At 41.2% G+C, this 26,908-nt stretch overlaps 1 protein-coding gene across 12 annotated transcripts in view; it reads left to right on the top strand.

Moving 5' to 3' along the window:
* The window catches only part of utrn (utrophin), a 243,729-nt gene that overhangs the window by 137,428 nt on the left and 79,393 nt on the right, over positions 1 to 26,908 (top strand). For all 12 annotated transcript variants that reach the window (XM_033647959.2, XM_033647960.2, XM_033647957.2 and 9 more), the window contains 4 exons: positions 844 to 1,016; positions 4,130 to 4,286; positions 21,897 to 22,026; positions 26,613 to 26,881. In XM_033647959.2, coding sequence (XP_033503850.2) covers positions 844 to 1,016; positions 4,130 to 4,286; positions 21,897 to 22,026; positions 26,613 to 26,881 — 729 coding nt within the window. The remainder of the gene's footprint in view (positions 1 to 843; positions 1,017 to 4,129; positions 4,287 to 21,896; positions 22,027 to 26,612; positions 26,882 to 26,908) is intronic.

Raw genomic sequence — 26,908 nt, 5'->3', positions numbered from 1 at the left:
TTTGTCCCATTTGCAAGTCTGTCTCTATGCTGCAGGCAGTGTTACACTCATCCATACGGTATTGGAGTCTTTCCTTTATCTGCAGTTCAAATGGGTTGAACTGAGGGGAGTCCCACCAGAGAGAGAGGAGAAAATGGAACAGTTTTACACATCTAAAAATAAAACATTTGACAGGATCCTCTGCTTGCGTCATCCCCCCTTGTGGTTCCACCCTCAAACACAAACACACACATACCCTTTGAGATGTGGTTGTGTAATAGAGCTGCCTCGTTAAGGACGCTCACACAAACGTATACGCGGAAAAATCGCACTTTATCACAATAATGAATATAGTGGCCTCTCACAGCCACACACACATAATCACAGTATTTTGGAATAGCACTGCAATATATTAGTATTGCATACTGTAACCCAGCATTAAATTACAGCAAAGCTTGCTTTGGGGTAGTCCCTGGTACAACCTAATGCAGCATTAGTATGGAGGCAGATGTTGCCTAGGGACTTGCTTCTGGTTGGGGTGGGCCTTGGAAGTCATTGAAAGGGGAGAAGTTAAAATCTTTTTAGTCAAAGAGTCAAAAAGTACCTGGAGGGCATTTCATGAAAATATAAACTTCTCTGCCCTCTGGAAATGTTGTGTGCAGTACGCTGTGAACTCCCTCAAGACAAGCGACAAAATCCAACTTTATTTTCGCTTCATGAATAACCAGCTGTGACAGCCTAGAAGACTTTGACGTCCAATTTTGGGTGATTTTGTTAAGACCTTGCTCTACTGCTGCCCACTCTGCATTTGCTGAAACAGAAGTGGTCACTTGTAACAATACTGCCTTGTCTTTGTTTTTGCAGGACATCCAGGCTGAGATCGATGCCCACAATGACATCTACAAGAGTGTGGACGGGAACAAGTCGAAGATGGTCAAGGCACTGGGCAGCTCAGAGGAAGCTGTGTTCCTTCAACACAGACTGGATGACATGAACCAACGCTGGAGCGACCTGAAGGCCAAATCGGCCAACATCAGGTAAGTAAAACTTTATCCAATACATGCAAAGAGAAATGTTTGTTTCCTCCAGTGTTTATGGTCATGCAGCCGAGATTGCAGTTTTCAGCTCTCAACTCTGAAGAGACAAAACATGTTGGTCTCTGCCTCAGTTTACCATCTGAATCAACCAGTGAATTGCATGTTGCAGAAGTGACTTCCTAAGTGTAAATCTAGTGTAATTCTCACATATTAGATAAAAAAACAAAACAAACAAAAGAGAAAACTCAAGACCTCAAGGTTGCAAACACTAAATCCCATTTGAAACGCCAAGCACCCAGTCTCCAAGAGTTCTGAAATATTTCTTCCAGATTGAGATTTTTTCTCCACTCTACAAAAGTGCATGAAGCACAAATCAAGTGTTAGGTACAGTTCAAGGCCACTATGCTCTGGTACTGTTTACACCTCATATCAACATGCTTTCTGGGTGAGTGGCTCAAATGTGGGCAGCTCTAAGTACAGGTGCAAGTGCACCAAATATGTGTGAGATCTGATCGCTCATACCACATTCAGAGGGGGTCTGGGACGTATATGGCCACATTCTTTCAGCAGTGTTTATGTTAATGTGTCCTGGGCCACACTGAAGGACCCAACTGACAGCCTTGCTTCGCTGGCACCCCACTGGATAAGAAAAAATTCTGTTGGTGCTACACAGAGCTGAAGGACTGTCCCCAGAGCCAGCCTCCTTTACGCAAATGATCAGTTAACCGTATACCCAGTTAGCACGAGCTAAGCAGCAGCTATTAAACGGTCCCAACAAATTCACACTGACACTGTAATGGCTGAACTCTGTCATTAAACCCGTCAATAACCGATACGTAACGATAGCCGTGTAATGATAACAGTTTGCCACGTTGCTGTGTGCGGAGAGGTGGACTCTGGTTGTAAGTAAAGGCAGTATGTGTGCATATAGCACGACAAACCTCCCGCCAGTTAAAATAAACAATGCATTTGGTCTTTGCAAACAAAAATGATTAACATGTTTATTTGCATATAAAGCAAGAAAGTGAGATCCGATCACTAGTGGTCATTCTGGATGCGTGTGGAGACGTTCTGTCTAATGCCAGGTGTGAACAGACAGACATAGAGCCGTCCACTTATGATCAAATCACCCAAGACGCTTGTTAATAGCATGTGTCAATAAACTCACTCATTGAACTCACCAATACATTTTATTTTGTGGTTAACTCATAAACACTGTATCTCCCTGACTGTTAACTGGGGCATTCACTACTCTCAGCTCATGAAAAAACAGTCCTGTTCATTCTGGATTCTTGGATTCATGGAAGACCACATGTGACACACATGCAGCATGTTGTGCAACAGTCATATAGGTTGTTGTGTTTTCTGTCAGCTGTGCTTATACAGTAGCTCCTGTGATACACGTCTACCATGACCCACAGGCATGAAATACAGCTCCAAAAGGACAAGAAAGCCAACACATAAACTTCTGAGGACAGAGACAATGCCGCGTCAGCCACAACCTTGGCATAAATAAAGAAGACCGGTGATGGGTGGGGATGTACAGGGTGAAGAAAGTGAAGGTGGAAATGAAGTCGACAGGACCAGATGGAGATCTTCAAAGACAAAGAGGAGGAGGGGGGCGGTGGAGAGAAGCAGCAGAGGAGCACAACAAAGCTTTGGGGGCAGGGGGAAAGGTTAGACAGGCTGAAGAGAAACTGGGGAGAAATTTAAAAAAAAAAAAAAGTGTGGGGAAAGATTATGTGCTGGATAGAGTTGGTGGGTCAAGGTCAAGCAGTGCAGACATAATAGGCTGGACTTGTTCCACAGGAAGACGAAAGAGAGAAAAATAGACAGTGAGGGATCTGTGTGTGTGTATGTGTGTGGGACGTGGGACACTGTGTTCGTACACAGCCCATTATGCCTTCATTACGGTACATGTGTAATTATGACTAACTCGACGAGCTGCAATAGGAGGTCTCTGTACACAGTGTTCAGACACATTATGGACAGAGGAGAGAAGAAAAACAAAAGTGCTTATCAACATATATTGCATGCATGCTACCGCCCACACAATTAGCAGCCCGTACCTACACTAAAAGGGCAGCAACCTGAGTGGTCAGCCATTAGATTTTACAGAAGAATTGTATTAAGAAAGGCCTATTTTTGATTCCATCTTTAATGTTTTTATAAGCCATAAACCTTTTATTTAATCCGTTTAGTGAAAATAAAAGAATATACGTACGTGTTTGTGTCTAAGTGACAAAAGGGAACAACAGCAGTGGTGAAACAGGCTGCAGTATCATTTATGGGCAATAGTACACTGCCAATTTACGTCCACTAACAGTGCTTATTTTTGCCTTTGATAAGTTCAGATTATTATTCTAAGTGTCTAACAACATTATGATAATGATCCCTTCAGGGACCTTTTTGTTGAAGAATTAGATCCTTTTTGTTTATCCAGATACCACCCTAAAATTGGTATTGCCAGACCCACCTGACTCCATGTATATAAACAGTAATTTTCATCAAAACACACTTCATTCAAAGGTAATAGAAACAACATAAATCTCACAAAAACAGTCTTGGTTCGTTTTTTCTCTGTACCAGCAATCACCAAGTCTGGTTTTGTTGGAAAAAAAACTTAATTCACTGCTTGAGATGTGACAATATGTTGTCTCTATACATGCTAAAATGACTGTATCTGTAATATGAATCTAGTGGGTTTGCCATTGGTGTTTTTGGGGCTGTTTCTGGTTAACCAAAAAGGATCTCACTCTTAACAAAAAGGTGTATCTCTGTAGGGATCCTTTCAATTAGTCAGACACTTATGATAACAATCTGAGCCTGCCAGTGGCAAAAACAAGCCCTTTGAGTGGACATTAATTGATGATGCACAGATGCTCTAAGTGATAACTGTGCAGCCTGTTTTGCTGCTGCTGGCTGCAGCGCTCTTGCTCAGTACTGGACCAGTTTTAAAAATTGTTGTTCCCGTTAGTAGTTAGACATAAAAACAAGAGAAAATAAGGTCCAGGTTGAGAAATAACAGAAATCACCCTTTAAATAGACTGATTTGTGTGTACAAGGCTACAAATGCTGTAACAGTGAGAGTTAAAAATGGCGTGTTTTGGCAGAGCCCACCTGGAGGCAAGTGCTGAGCGCTGGTCTCGTCTGCTGGGCCTCCTGGAGGAGCTGTGGAGGTGGATCTGCATGAAGGATGAGGAGCTGGCCAAGCAGATGCCCATCGGAGGAGATGTCCCCACCCTGCTGCAGCAGCAGAACCACTGTACGGTACGTGCTGTCGCCACAGGCAATGTTCCTGTCACGCTTTACAAGATTGATCATACCTTGTCCTTCATTGTTTTCTTCAAGTTTCCAAGTAGTTAAGTTTTTAATTTTTTCATAGAAGAGTATGTGTTTCCGGGGACACAAAGCAGACCTGTCCCGGAAGAGCTGAGAGTTCTGGATGGTTCATAATGTAGCAGAAGATCAGAAATGTCCATAAACTATTCAGTGCTTTATTAACAAACAGTAGTATTTTGAAATTAATTCTTTGACAGTCAGACAGAAAGCCAGCAGTGGCGTTCTTAATCAGCTGCAGCTGTTTGATTGATTTTTTTGGTGAGACCCTAACAGCAGTCAAGCCTACTGAAGATAAATGTATGGAAAGGTTTTCCCAAATCCTGCGGAGACATAAGTCCTGTGCTTTAATCCTTGATAAAGTCTCAAGGTGATAGTAGGCTGACTTTCTAATTGTCTTAATGTGGCTGTTAAAATTCAGGTCTGATTCCATCATTACACCAAGATTTCATGTTTGATCCGTGGTTTTTAACACCACTGATTGAAGCTGAGTGCTGACTTTTAATCGTTCCTCCTTGGCTCCAAAAACATTGACCTCAGTTTTGTCTTTGTTTACTTGAAGAAAATTCTGCCACCTTTGATCATTAATTTGTTCAATGCACTTACTCCTTATATTCGGCCATAGTCTCCTGAGGATATGATTATGTAAATTTGTCTGTCCTCTGCATAATTATTGTAACATAGTCGGTTCTCTTCCATAATCTGAGCCAGTGGAAGGATGTCAACAGAAGACAAGACAAAACAAACATGATGATGATGATGATGATGATGATGATGATGATGAAGAGGCCCCAGAATTGAGCCTTGGGGAACTCTGCATGTCATGTCATGTTTTGTTACACTTATTGGCTGAAGGAGTTTGTCTGTCAAGGCCAGTTCTGCTCATTTATGGTGTTTGGCGCGGCACCGAGTTCACACAGAGTTCAGATACAGAGAGCAAAACATAATGTTGAGCTCACGTCATCAGCGTGGTCTTGGCAGGCTAGATTACGATAGCACCACCATGCAGTCATGATGATTTGCAGTTACAAATGACAGAAATCCAACAAGTACAACACTTGTTTAAATATTGTTTCCATTATTTATGAGTTTTGTCGAGACCTGGAGGCAGGGCGAAATTTAATCTAATTCTCTATTCAGGAAAAACCATGTAGTTACACAACCATTTTCATCCCATTGATTTGTCCTAGTAGGAAATGTACAGGTGTTACTTATAACATGAACAGTGGTTCTGTTCTATTCTAAGTGTCCCAGTGAGCCACAACAGTGTGACAGTGAGCCAGCATGCACAATATGCACATGCACAAGATCCTGAAACTGAAGCAGATAAATAGAATTAAGCTACCATTCATTTTGATGTTTTTACGCCGATGCTGTCCGGCTTTGACTTGTCAAAGTGTCTTCTGTGAAAACAGCCTTTGAATAACAGAATGTATTAGACACAATCTGCATAATTGAGAGTCAGTCTGTTCCCAGACTAGACCAATCAAAACAGGGCTGGATTAGTCAGATACTTGCTCAGGGGACAAAGTATCTTATAAAAGGAGAAAAAAAGTCTTGCACATACTACCTATGCGCCGTAATGTTCCTGACCAAAGTTGATAAGTGTGGTCTGCTGAACAGTCAGGATTAAAACCACAGGAACATACTGTTATTGTAAAGCAATGGCAGTAATCACCCTGACATTATTAAGCGTCAGACTGGTCAGCACCATGGCCACAGTACATTTAGCTAAACTACAAATTGCGGCAATCAAGCATAACCACAGAATGAGGTTTTATGTTTATTATGGTCACTCAGGAGTCAGCATGCACAAAACTTGTATTAGAGGGGAGTTAAAGACCATCATCAAAATCACTACTATGCAATCGTTGTTGTTCCTTTTATTTCATTCCTAGAAATATTGTTATTTATCACCCTCGTACCACACTGTTTCATTTATTCTAACAAGTGATCAATACCTTCATTGTGCCAACCCATTCACACCTTTGTCATCATCACTGCTATTTGTCATCCGTGTTCCCCACTGTATTATTTATTGTAACCACTGGTTATTGTGATAGTGCATTGGCGTGTAATTGCTTTCAGATAGATGACTCACCCTGTGGCTACTGTTTACTCCGAGTCCGCTGGCCGCCACTACTGTTGATGTCACTCTTGACATCGTAATGCGTTTCTCTGCACCCCATTCACCACACTATTATTTTGCTCACCAAAACGCCTTGAGAGTAAACACATGTGCTGTTGTGCTGGGTTGCAGGATTACACACACTGAGACAGATCAACACACACACACACACACACACACACACACACACACATTCATTACATATTTGTTTGCAAATGCACATGTATACTGTATGTGTCCCGATGCATGTGTGATGACTTTAAGGATGTGTACGATATTAGAGTTTGAAAAACAATTCTAATGACAGGCATTGCCAGATTTTTTATGTCATTATACACTATATTACATTGAATTTTCTCATTACATCTTGGTAGATATATGACTAATCAAGCAATCATGCACACAGAAACACAATGAGTTTTCAAGAAAAGCTCAAATGAATACCTGGAAGGAGAAGAAAAATGAATGAAGAAAAAAGCAAATAAAAGTTTTGAGATGGGAAGGTCAACGAAAAAATAATTTCACATTTAATAAAAGTCTATAAACCTTAGGAATTCTAAACCTCACCCTAACCCCTATCAAAGAAAAAGAGAACTTAGCCTTCAATATGAAAACAGCGTGTTCAGTGCATCCTTGCGGCCTCTTATTTCAAAGACAAACTATTGAAACTGGTAGATAACTGATCTGCTGCAGAGACAGAGTGGGGCTCCGTGCATCGGCAGACAATCAATTTCTTGGCCGCTGTAATGCCTGCTAAGTATAGTCTTTTAATGATTTAATGAAGGATCATCATTCAAAAGCAGAACAGATTATAGAAAAGAATAGTTTTACTCAGGATCATGGCTAAAACGTTTTATATTATTCAGATATTGCTGCCAGGGCAATGTCAGACCATGTCACTATACTGGATCCAGGGAGCACATAACTACAATGTGGTGATGATCTGGCTTTCATTATATGTCTGAAATAAAGAGATGTATGAATTTAGTGTTGAATTTGACAAGAATGTGTGAATGACTGGGATTATGAGAAGAGAGACATATTCTGCTAGTTAAAGGAATACCTCACCCCTAAACTTAGCATTTGTATACATTGACCCTAACCCTCTTGCACGCCTCCATGATGAACAACAAATCCAAAACTGAAGAAAATTCTTAATGAATTGGGGTAAAAGGGGACCGACTGTCAGTTCTATTGACTTGCCTAGGCCCAAGTTTTCTGCCATATGTGAGACTGTTTTAAATCATTTTATAATTATTTTAAGTCATTTAGTTTTAGATCATTTTGTGGGTGAAGTATTCTTTTAAAAGAGTTGTGCATGCACACAGTCCTTTTTTAACAGTGATGGATAAGTAATGACATTTCAGGTTGGCTCCCTTTCACTTTTACCTTTTAAATAGCTTCTTTGCATATGACCTCATACATTGGTGCAATGTCCAGATCGAGGGCAGGTAACTGCAGGCAAAGGCTAGAAAAGGAAGTAAGAAAAATTTATTTATATAGCGCTTTTTGCAGATGCAGACGTAGGTCACAAAGTGCTTCACAAGGGCAATATACAGCTACGTGAGCCATGCAGTGAAAAGTGCACAACTAGCAAAACTATTTGCACACACACAAGAAAAAAAGAATTCACACAACACAAAAACAATACACAAAATTTGAAAAAATACAGCTCTGGTACATTCAAGTCACCCAAACACCTGTCTAAACAGGTGTGTCTTTAGCTGGCTTTTGAATGGAACCACAGAGTCCACACATCTTAAGGGAGCAGGCAGAGCATTCCAAAAACGTAGGTGCTACGGTCGCAAAAGCTTGATCACCACGTGTCTTAAGGCGAGTGCGGGGGGCAGACAAAAAAAATGTAGTGTATTTGATCGAAGAGCACAAGCTGAAGAATAGTGGTTCAGCCCCATAAGAGGGAGTCTGACAGTAAAATCCTCTGTGAGTAAGAGTGAGAATTTGGAACTGGATCCTATACAACATTGCAGTAATGCTTATGATTTGCACTGTTTGAGTTGTGCTTATCCAACAAATTTGGAAAAATCAAAGGCCACTGTAAGTCCAGACTATGGTAGGACATAACTGTGAAAAAGTGGGAGATGTGGATGAAAAACAATCAATTAATGTCAAGCGTAAACGTTTAAGCGTAGCGCAAGTTGAATACAATTACAATGCACTGTCACAACTTCTACATGTTTTTAACTACAACCCAGATTTTTAACGGTGTTTCACCAAACCTCTGGGAACGGTTGTTCCAGTAGATAGCCTGACAGCGGTGCATCCATGTACAGAGCTGAAATATAAAAGACAGTTAAACTCAAACACATTTACTCACCAGACCAAAAACAAGACAGCTGTTGTTTCAGTCATGGACCCATCCACATAAGAAAAAGTTATAGTCCACTAGACACTTGTACGCTTTTAGCGGCCATCTGTGTAATGTTAGTAACGTTGGGAGGTCTGTTGGACGAGGTTATTTGTAACTATGATCGTGTCCATGCCGGGCAAATTGGTCAAGTTGTGAGAAAAATCTCTTTTCTTTGTTTTGCATGGATCATACCCAACATGAGTTTAAATTTTCTAAAGATACCTGCTGCCTGCAGGTTCATCCACCCTGTTTATGTAGTCACTTTCCTCTGTATCCAGTTCATACAGTGCATGGATTTATCACTTTCTGCCCTCCATTTGAATTTTGTGCATTTTAACAGTTGGGCGCAAACAAGCCATTAAGTTGTTGTGATAATCTGTCCAAATTGCTGGTTTGTTTTTTTGTCTGCACGCCTGTGTTTCTTGTACCGCTGCATTTTGTTGTAGCCATGTCACCATGTTCCCATCTTTTTGTGGGGGAACTATTTCTTTGAGAATCAGGGACTTTATATCTGAGCTGGAGTTCTGTCTGTGTTTTGTGCCACGAGGCAACGAACAACTGTACAGGTTAATCAAAATTTGTCCTCTGAGGTCTGAAATGATGTTGAGACGCGCTCTGCGTCTTGTTCTTAGCATCTGACAGAGAACAGAGACAGGCCTCAACCCAGCAGATCAGACAAGGTCCATTAGATAAGGAATGGGACCGAGAGCACACAGTACCCTCGGGAGAATACAGTACAATCTTCCCGCATCTCTACTTTCACCTTCCCTTTCTCATTACCCTCTCTCGGCTCTTCTGTCTCGTTTTCTCCTCTGTGGCATTTGTCCTGCTGTTGGTGTCCCTTGCCATCTCCTTTCTTTCTTTCACTCTGTCCTCTCACCATTCCCTTGTTCGTCTCCAGGTCTTCAGCTTTGAGGGTGCTGGAATAGGAAATAATGGAAAAGGGGAGTTGAAGGCACACTTTTCATTTTGACTATGTTACACTTTTCCCTTTGCTTCCTTTTCCTCTGTATTCTTAATAGATTGGCCTGGAGGTCTCGCCGACCCTGAGAGGGATGAGGGGGCTGAGCAGCACAAAGAGCTGGGGCTTTGAACACGTCATGCTCTATTACTTGCTTACATCGACACACACATGCAATTCCCCTGTGCTCACGCAGACATGCACACATATTCAGTCACACAGGGACACACACTAGCTTCTCAGTCAGTGTGATGGGGGAATGTGCATATGGAAATTGGTATCGCTGAGGTAGGGAGGGCTTAGAAAGGCTAAGTGTAAAAACCTGTCTTTTTTCCCCTTTTTTCCTGGGAGACTTGGGGAGATAAAAGAGGAAGGCTAAGCCCCTTAGCCCAACAGAGAGCAACGGATATTGCTGTTATTGAAGAATCAGAGGAAGGAAAAATATGAAAGAGCAGTGGTCCGAACAGTGGAAGACAGTGATGGACAGGGGGTGGAAAAACAGAGGCAAATTGAGAGCTGAGGAAAAGAGGAAGAAGTAAGTTGGAAATAGGCTTATATGTGGAAGAGGTAAAATTAGAAGAGGTAGAAAGCAGACGATTATGGTGCACTTTCACCTGTCTGCAGGGCTCGACAGGAACCATTACCAACCAATTCTCAGCCTTTGATTGCCATCAGAGGCAACTTTTTAACATCTTAAAAATAAAGACAGCAAACCCCAACCACCCCAAAATAAATATATTTTTGTGCCTCAGTGCCAAAGATAGCCGTGGCTGGAGGCATTATGTTTTTGAGTTGTTTATCTGTCCCATTCTCGGGAACGTGATACCTCAAGAATGCCTTCAGGGAATTTCTTCAAATTTGGCAAAAGCTATCAAAGGTTTCTGTGACCTTGTGTCTGTCTCATCCTCGTGAATGCTAAATGTCAAGAATTCCTTGGGGGATTCTCTCAAATTTGGCACAAACGTCCACTTGGACACTTGGATTCAATATGAACTGTTTAGACTTTGGTGGTTGAAGGTCACTGTGACCTCATGAGACATGTTTTTGGCCATAACTCAAGGACTCATACGCTAATTATGACAAAACTTCACTCAAATGTCTAACAGAATAAAATTATGAAGTGATGATATTTTATATCCCAAAAGTCAAAGGTCAGCTTCACTGTGACATCATAATGTTCTGCATGAACACTTTTCAGACCATTATCCAATTTCATATCTCAGGAACAGAAGGAGAGACATTTGGTCGGATACTGAATTGGTGACACTAATTTTGGGTGTGCACCTTGAAACTGTGCTTCTATGCTGCAGAGTCGAAAATGTCTGTGAAGCATCCGTGTTTTCACTGACATGAATGTTAACTGAAACTGCACCTTGACTGTTTCACGGTGGCATACAATTCCAAGGTGGTTGTTCAAGTCAGAACCAGATGGAAACTTAAAGAGGACTTATTTTGCTTATTTTCCACACTTGTATTTTGCATTTTTACCAGAGCATATTAAAAAAAACACTTTATTCTCCCCAAACTGTCCTTGCTGGAACACCTGTAATCACTCTTTATCTGAGAGGCTTAGTTTAACACCTGTTTGTTAAAGCCATCCTCTCAGAAAAGTCCAGTCTGTTCTGGTTGGTCAACGTTTCCAGGTCTTCCATATCTCTGCGTCTCTGAACCGTTACTGCAGCGAGGGGAATGGATGTAACAGAGCGTACTGGCACTTTTTAAAATTACCAATAAAAACTTCAAAACCAACTCCTTTACAACCAGTGATGTTTCAGCAGGAATATGATCTGAAATTGGGGAGAAATTTATTACATAGCCAACCAAGATTACATGTTTCCCTACAGTGTAGTGCAGGTGACTTAATGTAAACATTCCCATTAGCGTGCCTGGAGATGATGACCATATAAAGACAGTCGGCACACTATGACGTCATATTCACATTTGAATATTTTATAACTCAAAATATAAAATAACAAACAAATGGCATCCTCAGTTTTGGCAACTAAAAGCTGGTGCCTGGTGGGTGGCCTGGCAACCACTTTTAAAAGTTAGTGCTGAGCCCTGCCTGTCTGTTCTTTGGATATTTAGTTTCGAACACAACAGTTGCATTAGATCCCATCTGAAAGCAGTTCTGTTTATTTGGCGACTCACATGAGGAATTCAAAGTGATTGTGAGGGAGAGGGAGAGGTACTCTGTTTTACTTGACTGACTTCTTGCTCCCGCCCCTTTACATTGATCTGTGTCTGTGTTTTTCCTTGCTAAAATGGCCATAATAGCATTTATTAATCGCACATTCAATTATCCAATAAAAGGCCTCCGTCAGCATCCTGCTGATTAAACTCATCAATCTCCTCTATTAAATTAACGGCTTCAAGGATTGGGAACAAGGGACCAAGTGCTTGTGGGCATTTTTAACAACGCTTATCTTCCAGCAACAGTTGGCTTTTTGTCCACATTGTTAGGACAGTGCAATCTTTTCTAATGCTCCAGTTGTTTATTCAGAGCGAATAAATATGAAGACAAACAGGCAACGTGTGATTCTTTTTAAATTTAAATGTATTCAACTCTGTTTCCTTAGCAGTCTATAATAATATGCCAGAGCAGCCCACAATTACCCTGTCTAAAGTGAGGAGGGTCTAATAATCCGCTACAGAACCCATCTTAATCATTGTGCCTGCATGATTGATTAGCACCATTTGCACCTGAACGGACAGGTCGTAAAGGAGAATGAAATGGATTAAAGTGCTGTGCTGGACTTTACCTTATCTTCTGGGAAAGGAAGGACTTTTTTTAAACTCACAATTGCTTCCCTTTGAGTAACTTTAAATTGTTTTTGTCTCCCTCCTTTGCATTCGTTGGAAGCAGGGTCATGACGCTGTCAGACTCGTGTCCTTACAGTCTGCTGGCTGATTACAGTTTTGTTTTAGTTGAGTCAAGTGCACGGCTCACTAAATGTTACAGCTTTATGGTCTGCTATAGTGGAATATCTACACCACACCTCAGTATATAAAACATTAAAGCTGTAGTCGATACATTTTTATTAACAATAGCTGAAATGACTGCATGTACAGTATGTGATGAAGCCACAGATAAATATCTCCTGACTCTGCACTTCACTTAAGCTCTATGGAGCATTTTAGTGTTTTTCAGCTCATTATTTTGACTTTATAGCCCACAGCTTTACTGTTTCGCTTCACTGTCATTGCTCTCACCAGCAAGGCTGGGTTTATAGAAGTGATTTATCAATTCAAATCAATCTTCATTTGAATGATCAGATATCGATACATAAAATCCAGAAATTGGTCTTCTAATATATGTATTTTCCCATGGATGCGTGAAGCTTTAACCCTGTTAGTCTTACACGGACAATCTGTAGTTCTTAGGCCACATGAGAGACTAGCAAACCTCGGACAAAACATGCACGGAGCACCACAGAGCCTAAAGGCTGATGTCTGGTTGCATTTCAGAATTAAAAACTATGAGGACAGAGAAGAGCTATTTCCAAACCTATTTAAGAAGACACTCGAATGCGCAATCTGCAAAAACGTCCAATCCAAAACAAACTCCACTGGAGAAGGTATTTGTGATATTGTAACTGTAATATACCAAATTATACAACAGTTAGTTCCGGCCCTGCAATCTGATTGGTCGAGATACAGTAAAACCGTGATGATATTGGAGTACAACATCACGGTTATTTCACTCTGTATATATCACTCCGCCTCACAGCTGATTGCAATCAACAATCAAATCAAAACTGACGGTTAGTGTCAGTTAGGTCAGCAGTTGCGTTGTAGGCTAATTAATTCATCCACTGTCAAACAGCCAAAAATATGGATTTATTTCCTAAAATAAGTTTTGAATTGAACTATGAATGGTCATCAGAGGAAGATGAGGGAGAGGAGAAGCTGAATCCATCTGAGCACACATCCAGGTTTGTCAGTATTTCATCAGCGGAGCTCAATGACTTGGAGAAAAGCAACATACTGTCAGATCAGAAGGCAGAGTCGGCTGTGCCTGTGAAGCGACAGTCCACCATGCAGTCACCAGAGACTTATTTCACCGGCTGCACAATTAATGGAAACGTGCTGATAAATGTGTATAAAGAGTAAGTGCCTGGCGCACCATGTCTGCGTTACATAGCAACGGTGACAGCGGAGTCCTGAGGGAACTATTTTTGTTGGCGGAAGACAAATAAAATGCTTAAATTATCTATTTTGTCCTCATTTTTCAACATTTCTTAATCAGCCTTGCTTATTTAACTGTTGAACTGTTGTATAAAAGCAATATCACACTTGAGCTCGTGATGTTGTAGGTCTGCAGCCTTGTGCCTACGACCGAATCACAGCCGTGACGATATCACAGTACAACATCACTCCCTCTCGTGTGATATTGCTTAATCGAATTGGCACCTTGTGAATTATAATCAGTTTGTTAAATCAGTGGTGATACCTTACTCATCAGCATCATTTCTGGTCACAGTATGCAGCTGTTTAGCAAAATAGTACACTACCTGCCCAGCGCTAAACAGCACATAATAGAGCATTTAGCAGCTAAAGAGACAGATATTTCCCTCTGGGGTTTGTTGGACCAAATAACAGACCTAAAAAGAGAATTAATATTGGACTTGCATTCATCTGGTGGACAGAAACATGACTATGAAAGAATGACCAAATTACTCTGTGTTGGATGTTTGATGTGTAAATAAGCAGCTTTGCCATATCAGGTTTGCCATATTAAATTTTTAAGGTCATAATATGTCAGTGTTTTGTTTGCAGCTTGTTTCCGCTGCGCCCAAGTGACCTAAACATTAATAAATGCAGGTCAGAGAAATAGACAACATGTGCAACAATATATTCAAGAAAGACATGAATAAATTCCTAGGACCACACAGTCGTAGTAAAGATCAGCAATAATAAAAATGATAGTAAATATACTATGATTTCAAGTTTGATTTGCATTGGGGAATGACAGACTGTCTAAAAACATATTTCATCCTGCCAGAAGCAAAAGAAAAATTCTCTTCTGTAAATAATTCCAGTGTGGCAGGAACACAATATTGTAAAATAAACATATCCAATAAAATAGTAAAATAACTATTGTTATTGTACTATTGTTGTGTTTGATGCTAACACTGAAGAAACTTATGTTTGCATTATTACTTAACTGTGCCTTACTATTTTACCAGCTGCAAAGCAGTCTGACACATGTTAGTGTGGGTATTTTACTTATTTAGATATGGTTAATGTTGGAGGCAGTAGATAAGCGGAGCATTTGAGAGAGTAGTTTTTACAGTGGATGTTAAAGGATAACTTCAGTATTTTTCAACCTGGGCCCTGTTTCCCCATGTGTATGTGTGCGTATGATTCATAGGTACAACTCGTTCTAAAATTGGTTCAGTATTGAGGGAGGCGGATGCAGCCGGCAGCCGCGAGGTAGATATGAGGGCAAATGCGTCCCGTATAAGTTTGCGCATTAAAAGTGCTTTTTTTTCGCCTCTTCCCGGCTGTGATGTCATCTTGTGAGAGCTTTGCTTGTTGCCGGAAGAAAACAGGGTACAATATATACGAGGGCAAAGTATGCAACAGTAAATGTGCGTCTCGGAGACAATTCTAGGTGTCAGTATTACATGCATAAAGACATATTAGTTATACTTACTTGATGGATAGTTGACCATTTGGTCCCTGTGGTTTTGGCCGCCTCCTCCAATTTAGTTTGGGCACATGAAAAAAGGTATCCAGCACTGCCCTGTTGATCAGAAGGTGGAAATCCTCTAACGTAGTTACACAGCATTTGGTAGTCATCCCAGGACACATCGAGACCATGAATATTGGGCAACAGGTCCCACTCGTTGCAACACAGTCATTCTTCCTCTGTGGGTATGGAGTCACAGCAACCACAGGAGCACCACCAGTCCTCAGAGATTCGCGTTCGTGCAGCCGCTGCTTCACCCTCGTCTGCTTGTTGGCCCTCTCTCTCTATCCTCGTCTGCTCCTCGTCCGTATACTCAGGCTCAAATAAATATGGGCGGCCATCGTAATAAATGGCTCATGCTCACTCTCGAAATCGGGTAGATATGCAGCCATGATACCGATGCAGTAAAACTCTCAACTGTACTCCAGGACAACCAGCGCCACTCTGAGCGGCGCTCAGCATGGCTCCTCTATTTTCTTCTGGCAACAAGCAAAGCTCTCGCGAGGTGAAGGGTCAGGGAAACGCTTAGTATGCTATTTACAGAGATAGCACTGGCGATCTGAACTGGTCAGTGGCGAAAATAAGCACTTTTAATGCGCAAACTTATACGGGGCGCATTTGCCCCCATTACCGTTTTAGCTTGTTTCGCAGCTGCCGGCTGCATCCGCCTCCCTCAATACTGAACCAATTTTAGAGCGAGTTGTAGCTATGAATCATACGCACACATACACATGGGGAAATAGGGCCCAGGTTGAAAAATACCGAAGTTATTCTTTAAGGGCAAGGGATAATTAAAAGTTCAGTCTAAGGCCTTGAGCTCACGTACATGGACATATTTGAAAATGTAGCCTTTTCTAAGCATTTTGGCCTTTCATCCACACACAAACTCCATTTTCACTGTTAAAATGTAGACAGGGAAAAATAATTTTGGGCTTTAGACGTCAGATAGTGTGCCATTATCTCCTTTTGTGAGGCACCACCAATTAGGCAACATTTCGCATAGGTTGATAAATAGAGCTGGTTTTAATTTTACTAAATTAGTTTGCATGCTGACACAGAAATGTAAAGTTGTTTTTCCACTGTAGTGAGGACAATAGGCATCAGAATATGCCACGGAGGGTCACTGCTCCAGGTAGCCTCCATTATTAGCATTTTTCAGGCTTCTGATTGGCCAACATTTTCTTCTTCCTCTTTGTGTAGCTTTTGGATTATGGTTTTATCTCCGCCTGTTGGCATGCTCTTGACAAATTGTGTTTTTGTTTCATTTGGACTGATATTATTGAATGAAAGTGCTTCTTTGGACGAGAAAAGGGAGGGGAAATTTGTGTTTTCAAAAATACCTGCATCCATGTTTGCTAGGCTGACGTAACTCTGAGGTAACTTCATGAGCTGTGTAACTAAGTGCAGTTGCAAAATCTAATTTGGCTCAGACAACAAGCTCAAACATTAACCTCCACTAAAATACCTTAATATTTATTTGCTATAAGAAAAATAAGATGTCATCAGTGTCCTGAAAATTTGTAATATCTTTGAAGGTGAGTGAACCCTTATATTTTGAAGGCTCCTTGATTCAGGGGCTTTTCTGATGTTGACAGCTGGTATATTGTAGTGGTCCTTTCGGGAGGCTTATTTTCCTCCTAGAAGAAGATGAGGGGTGCGGTAATATTGCAGATAGCAGGGTTTTGAGAGGGGGAAAGAAGGATGTTTGCCAGAGCCCTGAAAGTAGCTGTGTTGTGATGTTATCTTATCTCCACCACAGCACAGGGCACACGGTGATAAGAGTTTGCTGTGTTACTACGGCCACACATGCACAGACCTGAACACAAACACCCCCCACACACACAGACACAATCACTCAGACACAGAAACGCACCCAGCCAAGGTCACAGTCACTTATAAGTAGATGCTGTAAGTATTGTGGGAGTGACAGGAGTCCTGTCTTCCTCTGGTCTTCACAAATCACAGCGGCCCAGACCCTGTTCTGATGTGCCAGTGCTAAAAACTATTAAAAAGAAGAGTATAGTGCCCCATTTTATCTTTGACATAGACAGCCATGTCTTATCACTCATAGGCCACCTGGGATTTGCCAGAAAAAGAGCTTTTTTTCTTAACCTGAAAGCTGTACATGTGTTTGATATTTACCTCTCATGCTCCCTCTGAAAAGTGTGTCCCTGTGTGACACTCTGATAATGTGAGCACAAGCGTGAAGTTTCACTAAAAAAACTTGTTTGAGTGTTGGGGGAAAGGTCTTTTTTTGGTGTTGTCTTCTGTCTGAACTGCAAGGATACCCGGTCGCTGGATGACAGACGGAGAGGTTGTTTCTAACAGGGGGAATTACTTGGCACTACTTGTGTTGCCACTGTTACAACCGTCTGTGTCTTTGTCTGTGTCTCTTTGGAGCCAGTCAACAGTGAAGGATGATGTTTGGGAGAATCATGCTGCCATGAACTTCAACATTTATTTAATACAGTACATGCAATATTATGCAAACTAGGGCTGTACAGTATGGTTATGAATATGATTGACATGATATTAATAAAGCCTTCAGGACTTCAAAGTTCATTCTTGATCTTAGAAACAGCAGTTGACAAAATAATCTCAGCAGCAGCTGTTGTGGAGGTTTCAATCAGATCACATGATCTTCATCAGCAGATTTCAGACTTCTCATCCATGTTGGTCTAAAATTTGAATCTCAGGGTTTGCTCCTGACTTGGAAAACAATTTATAAAGATACATTCCAAATTCAGCATATATCACAATATGAAAAATCATATCAGAATTCAGGGTGCTTCTATCAGAATCTTGGGGGCGGATCACCGGAGGCAGTATTGGCCAATACTGATCATAGATTATGGGGCCTTTTTGAAGCCTTCTGTTAATCCTGTAGCATTATTTATGTGTTTAACTATTCCTAACAACACTACATATTAAGTATTAAAATTAAGAGATGAGAGAGTATCATGAATTGACAGCTGTTTATTTATTGGCAGGCAACATGTGCAACATATTCCACTCTCTCTCTATAAGACAGAACTCAAACCACAGCAGCCTTCGATTGGTTATTGGGAGAAATTTACAGCTTAACAAATATAGCTTTCCTGCACACACCATGTTAGAAGAATAAATAACACTGAGGCAAAAAGTGTTCCTCCTGTTTTTGTTTTTTCTTTTTTGTCAAGTTTCAGTTAACTAAAAGTCTGGGCATTAGTCAAAGAAAATCAGAACTATTGTAGTGTAATTTTAGTTAATGAAAACTGTTGACATTTGAGTCTTTTATAGCCATTAGATTTCATTGAGCATTACAGTCAATCTACCCCCACCAATTTTTTTTTTCATTTTAGTAAAACTTATTTCACATGACATTTAATCTTATCATTATCCGGTGAGAAACAAAAGCTGAATCATTATTTGTCCTGCTGCAGTTTTACAATGGCGTCCCCTCATCAGTCAAACTATTCAGAACAAGTACTGTCTGAAAACCACTGGTTGCCAACCTATCAGAGCATCTGTATACATGATGATCAAGCTGATAATGATAGATGTACAAAAGGTCTTACATCAGACCAAACTCTTTGTTTTTGCCTGGAATCGTTTTTAGACCTTTGTAGAAGGATAAAACGATAATTTCACAACACCACAAAATGATTAAACTGAAAGTTGATAAACAATTATAATGGTGCTGAGACAGTCCTTTTAGATCAGTCAATCGATAGAAAATTAATCAACAATGCTTTTGATAATCAGTCATTATAGTCTGCATTTACAATCAGAAACTTTGCTTTGAAATGTGAGGCTTGGCTGCTTGCTGTTGTGCAGCATTGTAATTTGAATAAATTAAGGTTTTGGACTGTTAGTGAGATAAAACAAGCAATTTAGAGATGTTACCTTGGGCTCAGGGAACTAATGAAGGGCATTTTTCCCACATTTTTTTTGGCATAAAACAATTAATTGAATCATAAAAACGAATCAGCAGATTGAATTTGAAAATAATAGTTAGTGGCAGCCTAAGATAATATTGAATTATCGCCTAGGCCTCAAGCAAAACATTCTGAATATTTGCTATGCACTCCATATAATCTGAGAATCAGTGATACTGCATACAAAACAGAGCCAAAGTAGGAAAATATTTTGGCAGTAGCAGCAGTTTGAGTTTCTTTTACATGTGGTTGTAATCAGGCGTCTCTGATTCATCCATCCAGGGGTGTTTGTGCTCACACCGAGCCGCTATCTGTGATTTGCAGGGGAGAATTTATTGTGACGTTACAAAACTGATATCAGAATATTTTACTTGCTAAACTCTAAGCAGTATGCAAAGAATATTTGCGAATAAACAGCCTCTTCACACTCAATTCAATCCCTTTCAAAGCCCAATTTAAGCCAGCAACAAATCTGTGGGCGCGAAACAAAAAGCGGATGAAAAAGCGAGAAGTCAGTTTCGACTGGTAGTTGTCCTCTCAGCTTAGTTCCTCACCCTCCTTTTCTTATCTCTGCGCCACATACACACCTCTGTCTCCTCTTCCTCAATCACCTCTCATTTACTTTCTATCTCTCAAGGTCCCCTCTCTGAGCTACCTGCCTATTTATGCTTCCACCATGTGAGCTGGTAGGAAATCATTGGAACGGAGCAAACCATTTATTAGCAGGTGTGATTTAATTTGTTTTCAGCAGGATGCTCCATTTCAGCGTGAGGGTTCATTTGTCCACAGAAGGCTGTGTGAAATTGTCATTGCAGTGGTCCAAACTTAACTTTTACAGAAACCCTGAAATGAGCTTTGTTATTTTGAAACTGGAACAAAAAGGAGTGAGTACATGAACATCTCAAGGCCTGCGTGCAGACTAATACTTCCCACTCCTCCTGCCCTGCTATTTTCTCCCCCTCTCTTATCTCTCCAGATGGTACTGTATAGACGATCCCACTGAACCCAGCATGTTGTCATCTGCCGCTCATGCGATGATGTGTTCACGACTACAAAAACAGAATTTTCAGTGTCTCAATTTTCGCTGCACTCATCGTCTGCTTGATAAGTCTGATAAGTGTGAGACTTTATCAAAGCGAGTCGTCCCATCTAATCAACTTGCCTCACAGCATCTTAAACTACATCGCCTCCTCACAAAGCAATCACACACTCCGATAGGCAATGAGGTCCCCGGGGGGTCACACTTATATTAAAACAAGAATAATTATACTGTTACATGCCATGCTTGCTCCCTCTATTTAGTTTTATAGGCTGCTGTAAGCTGTGGCGAGGATGACTAGGTGACATGAGGTTAAGAAAAGTGTCTTTTCATACCTGTTTTTCTATACAGTGGGAACTGGAGTGTGTGTGAATAGCTTTATGTTTGCGCTTGTGTGTGTGGGTGTTAATATTCTGCTGTGCAAGAAGATGTGCAGAAGATTTTGGTGTTGCTAGCTGGCTCTGCAATGATAATTCCTGCAGGGTTATAGCTCCCCAGCAGCTCACTTTATTCTGCGGATCCGTCAGCTAATTTCGCACTGACCTCAAGGAAACGCCTGGTTTGACCTTTGGCCTTCAATCGCCGCTCTCCGACACTCCTAACACTCTCACTCTTACCTATTTCTCTCCCTCTTAATAAGGGAAGACTGGGCAGACACAGTGTTTTGTTATGCAGCAATCACCTAATTAGCCGTCGAGAGTGTTGTTTATTTCATCCATAAGCTGAACGTAAACATCTGCTCATGTTCTTTGGTGGAGCGTGAGTTAATCATAAGTGTCTCTGTCGTAATATAATGAAAGTCGGAGCTGATTTAAGCAGAACTGGTTGATTAGTAGATATTTATGTGGTGGGGGTGGTGGGGGGTGGGGGGTACAACATCCTGGTTCAAAATACAGCAGGTTCATGTGGAGTTCATTGGTGCTGATAAGGAGACAAGAGTCACACGCACATACCTGCAGAGGAAATGCATTAATTACCCTTTTCTCAAATCCATTGTTGAAAAAAAGACTCTGCTTACAAATGCACTTTCTTTCTTGTTAAGATGGCTCATTCTGTCCTCAGTCACTGTGAAAACTTGACTGAATAACACAAACTGGTGCCTAGATGTATACTCCATTAACAATAATTTCTAAGTGTGATGTGAGTTTACTGGATATACTCAACCGTCCCATAATGCATTGTGTCTCTTGAGACTGTGCAACAGCGGAGATTTTGAGCCAGGCTAAATGCTGTCACTTCAGTAGGTTACTACACGTGGCATACTTAATCATTCAGTCATTAGGCAGTATGCAGTGCATACAGATCAAGCACACAGCCACTGTCTTCTCTGTTACAATCATTACAAAGTAACAAAGTCATTTGTTTTTGCTAACTCTAACCTTTTCTTAGAAATCTCAGCCCCTTTAACCCATCATTCTGCATTTCTCCTGCAGGTACTACGGTCAGAACTGAAGGAACGTGAGCACTTGGTGATCAGTACTTTGGATCAAGCCCGGATGTTTCTCGCTGACCAGCCCATCGAGGGTCCCGGAGAGCCACGCAAGAACCTGCAGCCAAAGACAGGCACGTTTACACTGTCCATAAAAACATCTGCATGCTTCCTTTATCAGGTATACTCAACTTGATTTGCCCGAGGGCCACTTCTGTAAAGTGGCAGGAGGCCAGGGACCAGTTAATAAACAAACAATAATTCTTATTAGAGAAAATTTATTAGAATTAAAAGGCCCTTAACTGATCTGTCTTTGAAATGTTTTACTTTCAAATTAACTGACTTATTAACTGCTTGGCCTGGACCTATGTCTGGGGTCAGGGGAATCCTCACATGGCACTGTTTTTGATGTTTTTGTATGCACTCTGGTACCTTATTTACAATCAAAGTGCAAGACAGAAATTCACAATGTGAATCAGCTTATTTTAATCATGAATGAAATAATGGTAGGCAGGCCACCACGTGTGGTCTGCCGGTGGTAAGTTGAGTATCATTGCCCTTAAACACTGGTTTACGCTATAGTAAGCATTCTTTGCCATCACTGACAGGCACGGTGTTGTAAAACTGTAATTTACTAGTAGTGATGGATTGTTACCAGAAAGTAGAGAATATGTCATGGACGCACTTTTTTCTTGTCCCTGTGGGAAGTTTTCAAGGCAGTATATAATGGATACATTTCACTCTTGAACACTAAAATAAAATAAGAGGGTCAAAATAGTGCCATATACATTACGAATGCAGGCCAGGAGGTGTGTTCATGTGTTTTAGGCAGGAGAAATTGTTCGTAACATAGGTAAACATGTCACATGAGTCACAATACTCTGTTGACTCCGGGTGGCAGTAGCTCAGCCCATATAGACAGGAACGGGAGGGTGCCCAGTACAAGTCCTTGTAAGGACCAAATATGCCACTGGATATGGCACCAAAATAAGGCACTGAACCCCAAACTGCTCAGGGCACCTGTTTATGGGCAGCATGTGTTTGTATTTCAGGCCTGTGTGTGTATATGACAACAGAGTGAAAAAAATTTAAGTTTGCCTCAGGGATTAATGAAGTATATCTTCTTCTTCTTCTTCTTCTTCATATTCGCGGGCTGCAATACGAAGCTTAAAATTAAAGATACACTATACAGGATTATCCTACAAAACAATGTACAGACTCATGCAGAAGTAGGGATAGACCGATATGGATTTTTTAGGGCCGATGCCGATACCGATTTTTTTCCATCACCCTTAGCCGATGACCGATTATGGACTGCCGATTTTCTTGAGCCGATATTTGGGGCCGATACTGCTTTTGCTCCCTCAATTTACATCAAAAAAGTGACACAATGAACAAATATTACAGGTCTCAAGTTTAAAATAAGAAACATTTATTGAACAGTAAAAAATACTAAAACAAGATGGAAAGTTGAGGTAGAACAGGTAGAATATTATTATTATTATTATGCATTCAAATAAAAAAAAGAGTTCAGTGCTCTTAAATCTTCCAGTAATGTCTATAAAATAAACAAATATTTAAGCTGAAGCATAAATAAAACAACAACTACTGTACACAGTAGGATTCGCTGCATGTGCGCTGCAGGGTCTTCCGGCAACACAGAGCTGCCCGTGGATGCCTATCTGTAAATCATGCCAGGGAAAAATAAATCCGCGAACCCACGCACGTATCGGCCGATGCCGATACAAGTAAAAAACTCAAGAATCAGCCCGATATATCGGCCAGCCGATGTATCGGTCTATCCTTATACAGAAGTAATCCCTCTCAATCATAACTTTTTCTTCTTTGTATTGTGTGAGACGGTGATAATAGAGCAGGGACATATGAACGGTCAAGAGAGATTAAGAAACTAAATAAAGTAAGATAGAGACATACAATAAAAATAAAGACCAACAAAACAAAACAAAACAATACAACACAAACAAAAAATTCAGCATGGGCTTAAAGTGGCGGGTATAAAGGCAATGTGGCAAAAACAGAGATCCAGCAAAACTGTGTATACAGATGGATGTGTGTGTGCATATGTGTCAATCATCACTTACAGTGTGACCCACTAGAAGTGTGTAGTGGTGTTTTTTCTGCAGAGACTCGCTGCCTGAATTTTCTTATTTTCTTCTTATTTTCGGTGTTAGGGATGTTTATGGGTGTGTTCTCCCGCAGCGCTCAGGTGAGGTTGGAGCTTTATAAAAACGTAGCAACCAGGTGCCAGACTGTGAGCAGCAGGTATTCAAGAGACACAATGCCGAAAAAATGCAATTATAGCGAGGTGAAACACCAAACGAGAGTGAATCTGGGGTTGGCTTTTACTTCCACTTTTTACTGGCGAGCTCTTGTACAAACAGTAACCAACAATCCTGCATAGTATACCTTTAAACCATCCCCAACTTCTACTTTGCCGCAGAAGTAATCAGCTTGAGCTCAGAGCGGCTCCCACAGCTTTCCACAGCCATTGCATGTGAGCTCATCGCAGGCTGCACTTCGCTGCTGCATGGTGTGTTTGGCGTGACGCCCATAGTTCACCAGAATGTCCTTGTAGACTCCTTTCTAACAAGCTGGTAATAACAGATCACCAGGGTGTCTGACTCAGTACATTCTGTACCAAAAAGCACTTAGAAATTCACAGCAAGCCTGTCACGTTGTCTTAAAACTACATGTGAGGACTTACTTGGCCCAGTTTTAAAGTTAAGTGTTCTAGAAGCACCATTCACTAATGCTGGAGCTGGTTCTAATGCCAATATCTAACAGAGCACCCGAGAATGAAATATACAGCGTCTCATTCAGCATTCCCTCCATGTCTTGGTCGGATGAGGCAGGGAAGTCTTGGTTAAGTCAGCACATTTCCCTTCAAACTAAAACCCTACTGTGTAAATAATTAAACCGTCCCAAGGGGCTGTGTAGGGGTGTGGTGAGACTTCAGAGCGCATTCTGATAGGCTTGTTGTCTGTGATCTTTGATACGGATATCAAAGCGTCGCCTCATTGTATAAATAGATAAAAAGCTGATCTAAGATCAGAGGCTGCACTTGTTTAATCAGTGGCGATGGGATTTGTCGTAGTGACTCTGTAGCAAAGTCATAAGAACTTTAATTGTCTTACATTCTCCGTCTTATTAATTAAGTTTCGTCTATGACACTAAATTGACTTTTCTTGTTTTGTTTGTACCCCACTTTCTTCATTACAAGAGACAGTTAGCATCATATTGTGTGCATCTGTGTGAAACACCACCTGCAGCACGTCTCACAGATGTCTGCTGTGTGTGTGTGTGTGTGTGTGTGTGGAGAAGAGAGAGGGCCAACAGGTGAAGATGGTAATCCTGTCCCTACTCTAGAGATGAGACCTTAGAACTCATAAAAGCTGCTCATCTTTCTTTGTAGTTTAAATGGGTATTTGGGGAGCAGTTTCTCTTCTGCCATCTTTTTTTCTTCCTTTTTGTCTGTGTCTTCTGATATGTCACAGTTATTCTGTCCTCTGTCCTCTCTCACCTTAATTCTCTCTTTTTTTGGTCACTTTCATCATGCCTTGACTGCCCTCACGTCCTCTCTTGCTGTAATTGAGATCCCTTTTTTCTTTTGTCTTATCACCTCCTGCCCTTCTCTTCTCCCTCCTCATCTTGAGTTATTTGCCTAAGCTGAAATCAAATAAAGGACAGAGGAATAATGGAAAATAATGTGCAGGAAGACAAAAAAATGCCCAAGAAAGCCTTCTTCAGTACCTTAAGAGCCCTGACACACCAAGCCAGTGGTCGGCCGTTGATCAAAGTCAGGCTGTCCGTGAGTTTTTGTGGTGTGTCCTGCACCATTGGCGCTAGTCAACCCTTGACAGCCTTTGTCAGCCCTTTTTTGGTGGATTCAGCACAAATTGGTGTCAGAAACGAGTCAAGGGGGCGTGAGACTGAAACAAACTTCTTATAAAAGTTAAGTTTATACAGTTTATAACTGTTTGTGTTAATGTCTGCTAGCGCACAGTAAATATTCTTTGTTCTGTCAACAGCGGGTTGTGTTGTTAATGTGCTAACTGGCTAAGTAGCGTCTTGAAGCTGTCCTGTCAGTCTTCTGGGTTACCTTTTTTGAATAACGAATACAGGCTACCTCCGTCTGCTGGAATGGAGAGTTATTTCCTCTCACACAGGTGCAGAACATGCCAGCTAGTTGGCTGTTGGTTGTAGTCTTTGCCATGTGTTCAAGTGCAACTTTTTCTCCAAGACACAGGTGATGTGAGGTGATGTAACAGTCGGCCTTCATCGCCATGCATTCTTTAATGTTTGTTTGATTTTTCTGGGCCCTAAAATGTCATCCAGATTTATGGACCCCTATATCTTGTGAAAATTAACTAGTGAAGAATTAGGGAAAATGGAAAAGAATCTGACATGGAATTGTCTAGAAAATCTTTCTATCTCTTCTTCCAATTATAACCTGTGTGTAAAAGTGCATAAATAAAAAAACAGTAATATCAGAATATTAATGAAGTTCAGTTTTCTGAAATATAAAGAGACAGTTGGAGGCAAGGATTTAAATAAGTTGCATTTTTGGCAAAGGATAATTTTATTAAGAGTTCCTAACTAATGGGAAACTGGAAACTAAGTATATATTGTAATAACATGCATGGAAACTGTCTGTGTCAACAAAATAACTTTCTTCTCTCTATTCTCTCTCTTCCCCCAGACCTCACCCCGGAGGAGAAGGCTCGAGGGTTGGCCCGAGCCATCCGCAAGCAGACGGGCGAGGTGAGGGAGCGATGGGAGCGTCTGAAAGGACACATGGGTGGCTGGCAGAGTCAGGTGGAGCGAGCCTTGGAGCGACTCCAGGAGCTGCAGAGCTCCATGGACCAGCTGGACCTCCGGCTGACTCGGGCGGAGGAGGCCAAAGCTACCTGGCAGCCTGTGGGCGATCTGCTGATTGACTCTCTGCAGGACCACATCGACAAGACCGTGGTGAGTTAGAGAGACAGCACTGCTGTG

The sequence above is a fragment of the Epinephelus lanceolatus genome, chromosome 13, assembly GCF_041903045.1.
Source record: "Epinephelus lanceolatus isolate andai-2023 chromosome 13, ASM4190304v1, whole genome shotgun sequence".
Taxonomy (NCBI): domain Eukaryota; kingdom Metazoa; phylum Chordata; class Actinopteri; order Perciformes; family Serranidae; genus Epinephelus; species Epinephelus lanceolatus.
Note: the sequence above shows the minus strand (reverse complement) of the source record. Positions and strands in the feature narration are given on the sequence as shown.